The sequence below is a fragment of the Hemitrygon akajei genome, chromosome 19 (assembly GCF_048418815.1).
Source record: "Hemitrygon akajei chromosome 19, sHemAka1.3, whole genome shotgun sequence".
NCBI lineage: Eukaryota > Metazoa > Chordata > Chondrichthyes > Myliobatiformes > Dasyatidae > Hemitrygon > Hemitrygon akajei.
Genome location: NC_133142.1, coordinates 37,546,219 through 37,562,792, shown reverse-complemented (window position 1 = coordinate 37,562,792; position 16,574 = coordinate 37,546,219). Strand labels below are relative to the sequence as shown.

Sequence of the window (16,574 nt, the reverse complement as noted above, 5' to 3'; positions counted from 1 at the left end):
CTAGTGATTATATAGATTTAGAAGAGGTCCTGTGTAGTGAGTATACAGAGTTAGAAGACGTCCTGCGTAGGGAGTATAGAGAGTTAGAGGAGTTCCTGTGTAGGGAGTATAGAGAGTTGGCAGAGGTCCTGTGTAGGGAGTATAGAGAGTTAGAGGAGTTCCTGTGTAGGGAGTATAGAGAGTTAGAGGAGTTCCTGTGTAGGGAGTATAGAGAGTTGGAAGAGGTCCTGTGTAGGGAGTATAGAGAGTTAGAGGAGTTCCTGTGTAGTGAGTATAGAGAGTTAGAAGAGGTCCTGTGTAGGGAGTGTTCTAGAAGTCCTTCTAACTCTCTACACTCCCTACACAGGACCTCTTCTAATTCTGTATCCTCACTACACAGGAGCTCTTCTAATTCTGTATCCTCACTACACAGGACCTATTCTAACTCTCTATACTCACTACATAGGACCTCTTCTAACTCTCTACACTCACTACACAGGCCTTCTTCTAACTTTCTATTTTCCTTGTACAGTACCTCTTCAAACACTCTATAATCCCTACACAGCACCTCTTCTAACTCTCTATTTTCCCTACACACGACCTCTTCTAATTCTCTACACTCACTACACAGAAACTCTTCTAACTTTCTGTACTCCCTACAAAGGACCTCTTCTAACTCTCTATACTGCCTACACAGTATCACTTTAAATTCTCTATACTCCCTACACAGCACCTCTTCTACCTCTCGATACTCCCTACACAGGACCTCTTCTAACTCTCTATACTCCCTACACAGGAGCTCCTCTAACTCTCTATACTCAGTACACAGGAGCTCCTCTAACTCTCTATACTCCCTACACAGGACCTCTTCTAACTCTCTATACTCAGTACAGAGGGCCTCGGCGAAGTCATGATCGAACTCAACACTGTACGCCACATTCCCCGCCTGCTGTTGAGTTAAAGCTTTCGCAAACTGCTGGTCAGCCTCCGCTTGGATCACAACACTTCCCCGCAAGCTTGCCTGCGGACAAACGTCCCAGGAGAACGCCTGGCCTCTGCCGCTGTTGTTCTGCCTGGGTGTTGGAAGAGATAGAGAGAATCCAATGGTACAGACACACGGCGACACTGCAGGATGAATTCTTCCACACACGGTGAACGGAAGGGGTGGTGCGTGTGGAGTATTTATAATTCTGCTTTAAAATCTGTTCTACCCAGTACAGGAACCTCCCTATTTCTGGCCCGCCGCTTTAGACAAGCGTTCAGCATTCAAGATTTAGAATCCACTAACCGAACCTTCGCTCAGCTGGCTCCGTATGAACTTGCCTCCCTCATGTTTTAAGCGCACGCTTCTTGCAGCTCGTCACAGTTTTATTTTCTCCGACTGTAAGCAAGTTTTCACTATTTTCTAAATAGCTGTTGAATACAGGCTTGTGTATGAATTAATTTTACAAGATTGCCATGCCAACTTTGAACTTCTGTATTCTTTTCAGCTGGCTTGCCAACATCTTCAGCTCAACTCACAAGAAATAGAAGCAAGAGCAGTTCCTCCAGTTCCTTAAATTGTTCTGCCTTGTAATAAAATCAAATATTGGCCTTAACGCCACTTTCTTGTGTATTCTTCATAATTCTCAACTCCCCAAACTCGGAATATCTGCCTGCCTCTGTTTTGAAATGTATTTAATAAATCATTCCCTCAGGTCTCTAGGAGAGAGATCCAAAGGTTTATCACCCTCTGAGAGACCCTTTTCATTTTTCTTAAGTAGTCAACTCCTTTTCTGCAACTATGTCATTTGTTCTAAACTCCAAAAGGGTCACCACTAATTCTTCTAAACACTATTACATGCAAGCTCAGCTTTTCCTCGTTTAGGAAGGTCTTTATCCCAAAAAGCACCAAGTGAAGCTCTCAGAACTAACAACACAAATGAAATATTAGCATTTATTTTAAGATGACTAGAATAGAAAAGCAAGGATGTAATGCTAAGGCTTGGTCAGACCATGTTAGGAGAATTGTGAACAGTTTTGGACCCCAAATCTAAGAAAAGATGTGCTGGCATTGGAGAAGGTCCAGAGGAATTTTATAAAAATGATCCTGAGAATGAAAGGGTTAATGTCTGAGGAACATTTTGTGGCTCTGAGCCTGTACTGGCTGGAGTTTAGAAAAGTGAAAGTGTGGGGGGGGGGGGGTTCCACTGAATGTTGAAAGGCCTAGAGTGGACATGCAGAGGATGTATATCTCTGGTCCTACACAATTTCAGGGCATCCAGGACCAGAGGACACAGCCTGAGAATACAAGGAAATCCCTTTGGAACAGCGATAAGGGGGAACCTCTTTTGTCAAAGGGCAGTGAATCTGTGAAAGATATTGTCACAGGGTGTCTGTGGAGGCCAAGTCATGTGTATGTTTAAAGTGGAGGTGGATAGGTTCTTGATTAGTAAAGTTGGCAAACATTACGGGAAGAAGGCTGGAGAATGAGGCTGAGAGGGAAAACAGAATAGCTATGATCAAATAGTCCAATTCTGTTCCTATGTCTTATGGTTTCATGATTTAACTGCCATTAGTACAAGAATATTCCTCCTTAAAAAACGACATATATACCAGATGATGTTCCATCAAATATTCTGTACAGTTTCAAGCTTCATTCCCTTTACCTTGAACTTGCCCTTCAAATTACTTGCTGATTTTGTTTCATGCATCATCAGGACACCCAGAAAAAAAGATCCAATTGTCATGATTTTGGTTGGTTAATCAGTCCTAACTCTGTGCAGATATGTGAACTCCAATGTCATCTGCTTCTAACTACAGAAACTTTTCATTTGGCACCAAATTGTATGAGCTTTGGAAACTGAAATACACTACACTTATTGATTTCCCCCATATCCACCCTGTTCATTACTTCCTCAAAATGCTTAAATTTGTCAAACATTATTTCCCATTTCATAAATCATGCTCACTTTGATTTTCAAAATGTTTTGCTACTATTTTTGTGATGTATTCCAGCATTTACCAGATGACTGATGTTAGGCATCTGGCCTACAGCTTTCTGCTTTGTCTACCTCTGTCCTTCGATAGGAACATTGCTTTTTCGGCTTTCCGATGCCTTGGGACCTGGGGAACATTGGATGATCACAACCAATGCAACCATTATCTCTGCAACCAATTTTAAGATTATTACTGGCAGAATATAGACTGTCTTGGATTGCCACACTTCAAAGATTTTCTTATTTTTTCCATTTTCTCTTAAATTTCCCTTGGTTGTCAATCTGTCCTCTTACATTTTTACCCCTTGGTCATTCTCACACTCCTCATTTTTCTCACTCATTCCTTTCACTTCCTCACTCTTTCCTTCTACTCACTCACTGCATCTTTCCCGTGTCTCTCCTACACCTTGTCTCCTTGCAACCTCACAACTTCAGTTCCCTTCCTGACTGTGTTCCCTCACTCTGTTCCCTTCCATCAATGTTGTTCTTCCCGTGTTGCCCTCGGCTCCATTTCCACATTGGCTCTCTTGCTTCCCTTCTCTAGTTCTCTCCTTTCCTTCTCTTCCCCTCATTCCCTCTCTCCATTCCTCAATCACTTGCCCTCTTTCTAGTTCCACATTCCCCTCTCATTCCTGCCCTTTATGATCTCTCCTTCCTGCCCTCCTCACCCCACTTCTCCCCTTTCTCCTATTTCCTGCTGCCTTCCTCCAATCCTTCCTTCTATCTCTCTTCACTTCCTTCACTCATTTCCCCACTCACTTTCTTCCTCTGGTTCTTCCCTTTTCTGTCTCCTTCTGACTCTTGCTAACTTCCTTTCATTCCCCGTCGATCCCTCATGCCTTCTGTCCTTCCTGATTCCTTCATTCTCATTACTACGCCCACTCCATCACCACCCTCCCTCATTGCCTCTCTTTTCTTGATTCCTCTCCCTCCCTCATTAACTTGACTCCCTTCATTCACCGCCACATTCAATCCATCCCCTTGTTCCTTGCTCCCCTTGCTCCCTCTTCTCTCAACTCCCCTCCCTTGTACCACCCATACTTCCACCCAAACCCCTTCACAACAGGACTCCTCTCTGACCATTCTGACTCTCCCTTTTCTTCTCCCTCGTACCACCTCTATCCCCTTTCCACCCCATCTCCCTCGAGCACCACTACTCTCATCCCTTCCTACATTCCCTCTTCTCCCTTGTCCCGTCCTACACCCCCTTCTCTCTCTTGTCCCTTCCTACACCCTCCTCTTATCTCTCATGCCTTCCGACAATCCCTCTTCTCTCTCATACTTTTCCACACCCTCCTCTTCTCTCGTATTTTCCTACACCCTTTGCTTCTCTCTCCCCTTCATCCCGCTGGCCGTTAACAGCATTTGCCCGGGAAGGTGAGGGTAAAGCCAGACTCGCCACATCAAGACCAGACACCGGGCGGCTAGGCAGAGCACGTGATTGGAAGATGGTGTCAGACTTAGGCCAAAGGCTCTGCTTCCCAACTGAAGTCGTGGAAACCAACCTCAGACCAGACTTTGTGCTATGGTCATCCTCACTCCATCTCGTTTACATCATTGAGTTTACAGTGTCCTAGGAGGATGCAGTGGAGGAGGCCTACGAGCATAAGAGGCTGAGGTACACTGAGCTTGCAGCCGATGCACAACAACATGGCTGGACAGCAAGGGTGCGACCAATTGAAGTACGCTGCAGAGGATTTGTAGCCACATCAGCATCAAGGCTACTCCAGGAGTTGGGAATGCGAGGGAAGACGCATCAAAAACCCCTCCAGAGCTGCTGAAAAGGGTAGTCAGTGGCTCTCGATGAAGAGAAAGGATTCCATCTGGGCTCCCAGGTTAGTGAATAGCATCTAGGGGGTGAGCCCGGGATGCCGGGATTCACTGCTGAACCCTCTGGTGGTGTTGTAGGCCTATCAGCGAAACACTGAGGAAAGAGGGCACCTACTTGATAACCCAGAAGATGGCACCACTCACTTGGCTACTCCGCAGAGTCTAGGCAGCATGGCTCAGGAGTGCAAATAAGGGATATTAACATCTAGTCCTACATAACATACCATATCTCATGCATTCCTACAATCCCTCTTCTCTCTCATACTTTCCTATACCCTCCTTTTCTCCCATATTTTCCTACACCCTCTGCTTCCCCCTCATCCCTTTCTACACCCTCCTCTTTTCTCTTGTCCCTTCCTACACCCTCCTCTTCACTCTCATCCCTTCCTACACCCCCTTTCTCTCTTGTCCCTTCCTACGCCCTCATTTTCTCCTATATTTTCCTATACCCACTCTTCTTTCATCCCTTCCTATTCCCTCTCTTCTCATTTGTACTTCCCTACACCCTCCTCTTTTGTTCTTTCTTACACTTTCTTCTCCCTTGTTCCTTCCTACACACCCTCTTCCCTCTCGTCCATTCTTACATCTTCCCCTTCTCTATGACTTTCTACACCCTTGCTTTCTGTCATTCCTTCCCACACCATCTTCTGCTTTTTTGTCCCTTCCTCTCTCTCGTCCTTACTGCCCCAACACTATTCCTCATGTTATTCCATGCCACGTCCCTTCTCAATCTCACTCTGTTCTCATCTCCCATTGCCCCTTCCACAATTCACTGTGGACCCAGTCTCCCCTTCCTATCCCTAGTCCCCACACACTCCTCTATTGCCACCATACCCCCTCCTCTCGACTCCCTTCTTGACACCCTCCTCTCCCTCTTCCCCTTCTCTTTTCCCCTCACCTCTCTCCTTCTACTCTCTTCCCTTGTCCCCAGTCTCTCACTCTCTTCATCTTTCCCCAATTCAGTCTCCACTTGTTCTCCTCCATTTATTCACACTCAACTCTCCCTCTCCTCACATGCTACCCCTCTCCCCATCACTCTCTCCCTATTCTATTTCTCCCTCCACCTCCCAACTCCTCAGATCTTCCCTCCTCTACCCTCCGTCTCATTCCCCTCCCCTCCGTCACTCCCCCTTCCTGAGTCCCCTTCCTTCCTACCCATCCTTTCTCCACCTCAGTCCTTCCTCTCCCTTACCCTCCCATCACCTCGCCACCTCAGTTGTCCCTCTCCCCTCTACCACTCCCTTTCATTTCCCATCATATTCCCTCCCTACTCCTTCCCTCCCATTCCACTCCACTCCACTCACCTTCACCTCCCCTTGTCTCATTCCTCTCCCCACCTCTTCCCATTCCCTCTCATTCCCCCTTCCTTCTCCCCTCCCATTCATCCTTAATTCCCTTCCCCTCCCCTCTTGTTCTGCTCTCTGCTCTGCTTCCCTCTGCTCCCCTTCCCTCTCCTACCCCACCCTTCTCTCTCATTCCCCTTCCACTCTCTGCCTTTCACCCTCTATCTCCTCCCTCACTCTCTCCTCTCTCTGCTCCTCCTTCTCTCTGCCTCTTTCTCCCCACTGCCTTGTCCCTCTCACTCCCTCTCACTCTCACTTGTCCTTCCTGCCTTCCCTTTCCCCCATTCTGGTCTGTCTATCTCCCCCTTTCTCTCCACTCCTCTACCCACTCCTTTTCCATGTCCTCTGCGGCTCACCCTCTTGCCCTTTCTCTCTCTCTCTCCACCCTTTTTCTCTCTTCCCTCTTATCCTTACTCCTCGCTCTCTCATGACAGCAATAGTTGGGTGTATAAAGGGAGGACAGGAAGATGAATACAGGGCCCTGGTGTAGGACTTTGTCAAATGGTGCAAGCTGAATCATCTGCAGCTCAGTATCAGTAAGACAAAGGAGATGGTGATGGACTTTAGGAGGACTAAGCCTGGACTGCTCTGTGTTACTATAGATGGTGAGGACATGGATATGGTGAGGACCTACAAGTACCTGGGGATGCACCTACAAGTCTGGATGACAGACTTGAGTGAAGTGCCAACACAAAGGCTGTGTACAGGAAGGGCCAGAGTCTGTGGGTATATTTAAGGCCGAAGTTGATTGTTTCCTGATTGGTCAGGGCATCAAAAGATACCATGAGAAGGCAGGTGTTGAGTGGGATCGGGATAGAATGGTGAAGCAGACTCGATGGGCTGAAAGGCCTAATTCTGCTCCTACATCTTATGCCACCTTGGCTGAACAGAGGAGCACTTTTAGTAATAGACTAAGACAACTGCACTGCTCCAAAGAGCGCTATAGGAGCTCATTCTTGCCCTCGGCCATTGGGCTCTATAATGAGTCAACCTATAGCCGGGAAAATGATGACCCCCTTCTGTTAGACTGTTTGAAGTAACTTTTTTTTATCCTTTCTTACTTATCTTCTAATATTTGTATATTCCTGCACTTGTAATGCTACAGTCACACTGTAATTTCCTTTGAAAGCAATGAAGTATCTATCTATTTCCCCCTCCTGCCCTTTTCTCTCTCTCTCTCTCTCCACCATCCGCCCTTCTCCTCTCTCTTTCCCCTCACTCTAACTCCTCCTGTTTTCTCTGCCCCTGCTCTGCACTCTTCACTGTCTCTCTCCCTGCTTTGCATTCTCCCCATTCTCACTCACCACTCTATACTTCTTCCCCCACCCTCCAGTCACCCCTTTCTTTCTTTCTTTCACCTGTTCTCCACTCACCTCTCTCTCTCTTTCACCCAGCTCTCAATTCACCTCTCTCTTAAAGTTCAAAGTAAATTTATCAAAGTTCATAGATGTCACCATATACAACGCTGTGATTCATTTTTATGCAGGTATACATAGTAACTCCAAGAAACAAAATAGAATCAATGAAAGAGCGCACTCAACAGATGTACAAACAACCAAAAGTGCAAAAGACAACAAACTAAGCAAGTACAAAAGAAATAATAATAATGAAAAATATAAGATCCGTACAAAATACGATTAACCTAATAACAGCATTGTAGAATTTATAGATACGCCAAAATTGTGCCAGATGCAAAAAAAAACAGAATTATTAGTTCAGGAACGATGATAAAGGTTTATACAGGACATTGAAACTAAATTTGATGCTCCAAAATGCCACCTACCCAGCACAGGATTACCAACAAACACAAAGATAATAAAGTTTTGGTCTAATAATCTGGACAAACAGAATGGCGCAGAATCGAGAAACAAGCTGGATTAGGAAGGTAAAAAACACACTCAGATAATTGAAGACATGCAACCATCTGAAGTTACAATGGATATGCTAAATGTGTTATAAAAATACCCTCAATTGAAAAAGTACCAGCAATGATAATATTCATAATTGTCTATATAAAAATTTACATGCCTTTATTTGTACTCATCAATACATGTCAACAATTTTCTTAAAAATCCTGAAAAAGTGTCTGAATTTTGACAGAAGGTAAAACATATCTCTTACCTAAAGGAGAAATCACAAATGACCCATCAAAACTTCATCCTATTACTTGTTTACAAACTATACATAAATTTGTAACATCATACATTTTGCAACTAATCACCACTCACTTAGGTAACCACAATATACTTACGGAAGAGCAGAAGGGATGCCGTAAGGGTATGAAAGGATGTAAAGAGCAATTGATAATAGATTCTGTAATTCTAAATCTAGCCTGGAGGAAAAAACAAATCTTTCATGTTGTTATATTGACTGCCAAAAAGTCCCACACTCAATGTTAATAGAAATTCTTATTATGCATAAATTACACCCAATACTTGTGAAATTCCTGCATCTGATGAAGCATTGGCGTACTATAATCACCCTATCTATTATCGACCAAAGAAGAACAACCACTGTTATCAAAATAAACTGAGGCATTTTTCAGAGAGACTCCCTAAGCCCACTATGGTTTTGTCTAGCTTTAAACACATTCTTTGATTTACTGAATTGGACAAAAATAGGGAATCAAATCAGAAACAACCAATTGAGTTATACCTTGACACATCTTTGATAACTGGGCAATTTGAAATTATACATCCTTCATCTGTAAATCTAAATCAATTAATTCAAGTAGTAGAACTATTTTGGAAAGATACAAACATGAACTTTGCACTAGCTAAATGCAGAACATTAAACATAAAGAAAGGATATCAACAAGGAAAGAAAATAGATCATAGTGTGATAAAGGGAAAACTTTCTATAGAATTTACTTCCAGGCTTAAGAAAACCTGTCAGACAGTGCTCAATAGTAAAACTATAACAAAGACAATAAACAAGTTCGCTATACCCATATTAACATATACTTTTGGCATTATATCTTGGTCTGAAACCAATCTGGAAAATTTACAAAGAAAAATAAGAAATGAAGTGGCAAACTTGAATGCATTTAGATTAACACTCCCAGGACAGAAGGAGGAAGAGGAATAACAGACACAAAAAATTACTGTCAGTTAAAACTTCAAAGGATATATTCTCATCACTGAAAACAAGATTCAGTACTCCATGTGAATAATATGCAATTCTGATATAATATACACAAAACTTAAATGAAAGCATAACCCAGAAAATTTAAGAAATTTTCACTACAGAAGAAAAAGTAAAGCAATGGAAGACCGTGACCATCCATGGACTGGATGGTGGAGTCCCAGTTGATGGATGCTGCTTTCCTGTGACTGCACTCCATGTAGATGTGCAGAGGGCTTTATCTACTGCTTTTTGGAGGATTTTATTTTCAAGGGCTTTGGTGTTTCCATACCTGGCCGCGATGCAACTAGTTAATATACTCTCCACCACACATCTATACAAGTTTGTCAAAGTTTCAGATGTTATGCTGAATCTAAACAACTTTGAAGGAACTAGAGGTACTGCTGTGCTTCCTCTCTAATCCACATACGTGTTGGACCCAGGACAGACCCTCTCCACCTCTGATCCTCCCATGAGGACTTGCTCATAGACCTCCTGTTGAAATTAATAATCAGCTCCTTGGTCTTGCTGACATTAAGTGAGAAGTTGTTTTTGTAATACCACTGAGACAGATTTTCAACCTTCCTCCTATATGCTGATTCATCACTATCTTTAATTTAGCCAATGGTGTTGTCAGTAAACTTAAATATGGCATTGGAACTTTGTGGTGCAGCTGTGCTGATGGAGATTGTGGAGGAGATGTTGTTGTCAATCTGAACTGACCAGAGTCTTCATGTGAGAAAATTGAACATCTTTTGCTTAAGGAGGTATTGAAACCAAGGCCTTGAAGCTGATTGTTTAGTTTTGAAGAGATAGCATTGAATGCAGGGCTGTTGACAATGAAGAGCTTCCTGATGGAAGATCCTTTGCTGTCCAGGTTTTCCAAGTTTGAGTGAAGAGCCAATGAATTGCCATCTGCGTGGACCTTTCTCACTCTACTTTTCTTTCTCTCTCTCCCCCCACTCTCCACTCACCTACTCTCACTCCTTCTCTGTACTCTCCTTATTGTCCCCCTCTTTCCAATCTCCTCCATTTCTCACTCCTTCTCCTACTCATTTTCCCCTCCCTACTCACTCTCCCCTTTTCCGCCCACTCTTCCACACTCACTCTTCCCCTCCGCTCCTCACTTTCCCCTCCTCCTCTTCACCACTCACTCCTCCTCCTCCACACTGCCTCTCCCATCACTCTTTCCCCATCCTTCCCCTCCACACTCACTCTTCCTTCCCCACTCACATTCCCCTCTCTTCTCCCTCTCTCCTTCCCACATTCTCACCCCCTCTCCCCACTCACTTTCCCTCCCCTCACCACTCACTCTCCCTTTCCCTTTTCCTCCCCATCCCCTTCTTCCCCTTTCCCCCTCCCCCTCCTTTTCCCAGTTCCTTTACTCTCCCTTTCCCCCTCACTCTTTCTCTTGCTTTTTACCCTCTGCCCTTTCGCCACCCACTCCCCTCTCCCCTTCACCCATCTCTCTTTCTCATTCTCCATTTCCTTCTCGATTACCCCCTCACTTTCCCTCATTCTCTTTCACCCTCTCCCTTTCTCCCCTCTCCTTTTCCACCTCCCTCCCCTTCCCACTCTTTCCCCATTTCTCCTCTTCCTCTCTTATTTTCCCACTCTCCCGTCTCCCTTACCCTCCCTCCCCTTCCCCACCTCTCTGTCTCCCTTGCCTCTGTCACCCCTCCCTCCTTCCCTTCCCTCTCCCTTTCCCCATCCCCCCTTTTCTCCCTTTACCCCTCCGTTTTTCCCATCTCCTCTTTCTCTCCCTTTTTCACCTTGTCCCCTTTCCTCCAACTCCCACCACCCTCTCCACCTCTCCCTTTACCCACTCCCCGTCTTCCCTCCCTTACCCCCCCTCCATTTTCTCCTCTTTCTCTCCCTTTTCCACTCACTGTATTTCCCCCTCTCTCCCTTCTGCCCACTCTCCTTTTCCCCTCCCTCTCCTCGCTCTTTCCGCTCCCTCTCTCCTCTCTCCCTTCCCCTCCCTCTCTCCTCTCTCCCTTCCCCTCCCTCTCTCCTCTCTCTTTCCCCTCCCTCTCTCCCTTTCCTCTCACTTTGCCCATCTCCCCTCTGCCATCTCTCCCTTTCCCCTTTCCTCTCACTTTGTCCCTCTCCCCTTTGCCATCTCTCCCTTTCCCCTCTCATTCTCTCCTTTCCCTCTCCCCATCTCCCCTCTCTCCCCTTCCCTTTCTCCCCTCTCCCTGTCTCCCTTTGCTCCTCTCCCTTCTCCTCTCTTCCAGTCTACCCTCTCTCCCTTTCCCCCTGCCCTCTCTTCTCTTCCTTTTCACCCTCCCCTCTCCTTTCTCCCTTTCCGCTCTCTCCCTTTGCCCCTTATCGACCCTCCCTTTGGCCCTCTCCCCACTCCGTTTGTGCATCTCCTCTCTCTGTCTCCCTTCTCCCCCCTCACGCCTCTCTCCTCTCCACCTCCCCTTCCCCATCTCTCCCTTTCCCCTCTCCCTCTCCCCTCCACCTCTCTCTTTCCCCTCTCTCCTCTCCCTTTGCTCTGCTCCCCTCTTTCCTCCCTTTCCTCTTCCCTCTCACATCTCCTTTCTATCTCTCCCCTCTTTCCCTTTCCCCTCTTCCCTCCCCCACCTCTCTCCCCTTTTGCTTCCCCTCTCCCTTTCCCCTCCCCTCTTTCTTTGCCCCTCTCCCCTTTGCCATCTCCCACTCTCCCTTTCCCCTCCCCTCCTCTCATCTCTTCCTTTCCCCTCTCTCCACTTTCCCTCTCCCCTCTGCCCTTCTACCCTCTCCCATCTCCCCACTCTCTCTTTGCCCCCTCCCCTCTTTCCTCTCTCCCTCTCCACCACTCTCCCCTCTCTCTCTTTCCTCTCCCTCCTCTCCCATCTCCCGCCTCTCCCCTCTCTCCCTTTGGTACTTTCCCCTCACTCTGCCCCTCTCCCCTCACTCACTTTGCCCCTCTCCTCTCTTTCTTCTCTCCCTCTCTGCTACTCTCCTTTCCCTTCTCATCTCTCTCCTCTCCCATCTCTCCCCTCTCCCATTGCCCCTCTCTCCTCCCCTTTGACCCTTCCCCCTTCTCTTACCTTTCCCCTCTCCCTCCTCTCTCCCCCTCTCCCATTGCCCCTTCCCTCTTTCCTCTCTCCCTTTGCTCTCTGCCCCTCATCTCTCTCCCCTTCCCCTCGGCTATTCTCCACTCTCTTCAATTGTATCTTTCCCCTTGCTCCTCGCCCTTTGCCCTATCCCCCCTCTGCCTCTCCCCTTGCCTCTCTCTCTTTGCCATATCCCCTCTCTCCCTTTCTCCTCTCCTCCTTTTCCTCTCCCCTCTCCTTTTCCACTTCACCCTCTCCCTTTCTCCTCCCCTCTCTCCCCCACCTCACCTCCCAACTCTCCCCTCTCTCTCTTTCCCCACTCCCTTTTCTCTCTTTCACCACTTTCTCTTTCCCCTCTCACCCTTTCTCTTCCCTCTCTCCTCCCACCTCTCTCTCTTTCCCCTCTCCCCCTTTGTCCCTTTCCCTCTCCCCTTTTGCCCCTTTCCCTCTCCCCTCCCCATTTCCCCTCTCCACTCTCCTTTTCCACTTCACCCTCTCCCTTTCTCCTCCTCCTCTCTCCCCCACCTCACCCCTCTCTCCTCCCACCTCTCCCCTATCTCTCTTTCCCCTCTCCCCTTTGTCCCTTTCCATCTCCCCTTTTGCCCCATTTCCCCTCTCCCCTTGCCCCTCTCCATTTGCCCTTCACACTCTCCTCTCTCCATTTGCCCCTCTCACCTTCCCCTCTTTCCCTCTCCCTTTGCCACCCCTTCTCTTACCCTCTCCTCTCTGCTTTTGCCCCCTCCCCTCTCCCTCCCTTTGCCCCTCTCCCCTCCTCTCTTTCCCTTTGCCCTTCTCCACCTACCTCTCTCTCTTCCCCTCTTCCCTCTCCCCTTCCCCTCTTTCAATTTGCCCTGCTCCCCTCTGCCCCTCTCCCATCCTCTCTCCCTTTGTCCCTCTCCCCATCTCCCTTTGCCCCTCTACCCTCCTCTCTCCCTTTTCTCTTCTCTCATCTCCCCTCTCTTTTCCCTTCTCCCCCTGTCTCTCCTTTCCTCTCTTCTGTGTCCTGCTCTTACTTCTCCATCTGTCATCCTCATTCATCATACCTCTCCTCATCTCTTTCCATTTCTCCTTCTCCCCATCTCTCCTCTCTTCTTTCTCTTCCTCTCCTCTGCATTGTCTCTCCATGCTTCTCCCTCCCTCTCTTTCCACCTCTCTCCCTCTTGACCCCTCTCATTTTGCTCTCCCTTTCTCTCTCCTATATCACTCTCTTTCCCCTCCTCTTTCTCCAACCCCTCTCTCCCTCTGTATCTCTCTGCCTCCCTCCTGTGTATCTGTACTTCCCACCTTCTTTGCCTGAATCTTTCTGCCTGCCTTTTCTCTGCCTCTTCCTCCTCTTCTATCTCCCTTCCATCTGTCCCTCTTTCACATGTCACTCCTTTCTCTCGCACCCCCTATTCTGCCATCCTCTCTCTCAATCCTTTTTCCCTTTCTCCTCTCCCTCGTTCATTCCATCTCTCTCCTCTTTGTCTCTCCTTTTTTCTCTTCCCCTTCTCTGTCTCTCAGTTCTCTCGCCCCCTCCTCTGTCCCCTACTCTCATCTCCCTCTCACCTCTCCCTCCTCTCATTCTGTCTTCCTTCACCCCTTCTTTCCTTTTCCCCTCGCTCTTCTCTTTCCCTTCACCCTCATTTCCCCCTCTGCTTTCTCTTTCCCCTTCTCTCTCTCTCACTCTCTCCCCCCCTCTCTCTCTCTCTCTATTACCCCAGCTTGTCTGCCTCTGCCTGTCTGGCCGGGTAATTTAAAATTCCTGCTCGGTTGATTGGCGGTTGGCGGGTCACGTGGCGCGCGTTCGCTCGCCGTGCGGAGGCTGGCGCTCGTGCCACAGACGGACCCGGCTGCACTTTATTCGCCTCGGAGCCGCTCCGCTCCGTCCCGTCCCGACAACTCGTCGCTTCGCCATCAGTGTATTTTTTATTTTCGTCAACACACACACAAAGCTCGGCTCAGCCTCGACCGAACTCCCTGCGGCAATGGGGGACAAGAAGAGCCCGAACAGGTAGAAAACACACGCCTGGTGGCCGTACTGTGTTCGACGACTGCAAAGAGAGAGAGGGAGAGACCTTTAAATGGAGGAGCTGCTGCTGCCGCCGCTGGTGTCTGTGGGCTTTTAACGTGCGTTCGCCTCCTATGCCCAAGTGGCCGTCCCTGTGCCAGGGCTCATACCCCCCCCCCCCCTCCCTTCCAGTCACACAGCCATGGCGGACGGCGCTGTGTACACTCACCCACTGGGAGGGAAGAGAGCGCCGGGTGAAAGAGACGGGGGGAGGAGAGAACGGACCATTTTTTGTTTTGCACACACATAATCTCACACACACACACACAGACACTTTGTCGAGGCGATGGCAGCGCTCGAGTCCGTGGCCGGTAATGTCGAAGCCTTTTGTACGTACGTGTGCTTTATTTTATGTATACGTACATATTACAGATATGTGTAATGTTCTCTTGTTTTTGTTGCAGTTTTTCAAGGCCGAAGAGGCAAGCCAAGCCTGGCTCGGAGGACGGTTTCTGGGACTGTAGTGTCTGCACCTTCAGGAACAGTGCGGAAGCTTTCAAATGCAGCATTTGCGATGTACGGAAAGGGACGTCCACTCGGTGAGCGACGAGTTCTCGATATTTTTTTCTGTTGCTGTCTCTTGATTTGTGTGTGTCTGGGAGGGGATGGTGGTTATTGACGATATGTGCCTGGAAATAATTAAATACTGGTTGAATCCAGACTTGTTGATTTTGATGTTACCATGCTAGGATGGATTTGATTGTAGTTTTTTTTTGGCGTAACCACTCGCTACTTCGTTCTGTGCAATTGTTGCACGGGATGGTTTACCTTATTTCAGACTGAATGTTAGGAATTGGGCTGCCATGACATTTGTTGTAAAAGGCAGGCGACCCAGGACATGATCATGAGGGGAGGGCACCTAGAAAGGTGGAAGTACTCCCGTGGAATGTGTAACTCTTCAGCCCCATATCGAGAGCTATTATCAGCCACTTGCGCTTTGACAAATTTCGCGTCGAGGTGAGTATGTGTTGGTCCTTGGGCACGTTTAAAATCGAATATGCCATCACTGTGGATGTGTTGGCGATTTTATTAGTAGTTTTACTCGGATAGCGAATCTTTCTACTTTTAATCGTACGCGATTTAAAGTAAATAATTTACTAATAGCTTGGTAAATTCCCATTGGGTTGCCAAGTGAACGGCTGAACTTAGTACGTGGAAGAGTTTCAGGAACTACTTTTATAAACTTCGATGATTGTCGTCATTTATGATTTTTTTTTTCAAAATGACGGCATTTCTGTACTTGCTTCCAGCTGTGAGTAATAAGTGACTTTCTGCAGAAATCCCTGTGTGGGTTTGTTGTGATGTGGTTGAGTTCTGTCTATTATTTTACGCAGCGATTGAAACTCATTGTGGGAAACACTTCCAGAAAACTCCGATTTTTGCTAATAACTGATGCATGGCAGAAAAATGGTGGTATTGTGAAAACTGTTACGATTTGAACATCGAATCCCAATTTCAAAAACATCCTTCCCTATCCCTTTAAATAGTTCTGAGGTGTTGATGACACCATATGGCATCCTTCTCTCATTATTTGTTATAGTTTGTGACGGGTATGAAAGCCAAGGGGGTTTTGTTTTGGGAGGGAATTACTTCCCGATTTAGACAGTGAACTGACGATACCATCCATCCCCGGGACCAAAGAAAGGTTAACACAGGCTATACTTGAGGCATCATGGTGCGATATACATTTTTTTCAGTGAAATACTAGTTACAAAAACAAACATCTCCCGGGATGAAATGAACATTTGGAGTATTAGTGAAGGACAGTATTGCTAAAGATGTGCGGTAGGTTTACTGTCTCTATGGGATTGATTATTGGATCCTAGTCCTAATGCAACAGTTACTATCCCAATCACATTTGAATCCAACTAAAGTACCTTCTCAGAAAACTGCATATTTTAACTTGAATCATTTCTATATCATTGCATGAAAAACTTCCTGTAAATTGGTTCCATCTTAATTCAAAGGGAAAACAGTCCTGGGGGAAAAAGCAGGCCAGGCAGCATCTGAGAAAATCTGATTTAAGAGATGGAAATAAAATATTGTTGTAGTTGCTGTTGGTTACTGAGATCTGTGACCCTTCAAAACCGATGTCTGATCTGAATAATTCGGATTGCCAGCATTTGCAATATTTTGCTCTTGAAGTATCATTAATGTTCCCAATTGAAACTATTTGCATGAGTTTCATTGTCAAGTAGTTTTCTTTGGTGCTTCAAGTCTGACTTGT

General features: G+C 46.7%; 1 protein-coding gene across 2 annotated transcripts in view; it reads left to right on the top strand.

The window, feature by feature from the left end:
• The first annotated feature begins 14,076 nt into the window (after positions 1-14,076).
• Positions 14,077-16,574, top strand: part of rybpb (RING1 and YY1 binding protein b) — a 117,234-nt gene continuing 114,736 nt past the window's right edge. For both annotated transcript variants that reach the window (XM_073072387.1, XM_073072388.1), the window contains exons 1-2: positions 14,077-14,290; positions 14,752-14,886. In XM_073072387.1, the coding sequence (XP_072928488.1) occupies positions 14,265-14,290; positions 14,752-14,886 (161 nt within the window). In that variant the 5' untranslated portion in view covers positions 14,077-14,264. The remainder of the gene's footprint in view (positions 14,291-14,751; positions 14,887-16,574) is intronic.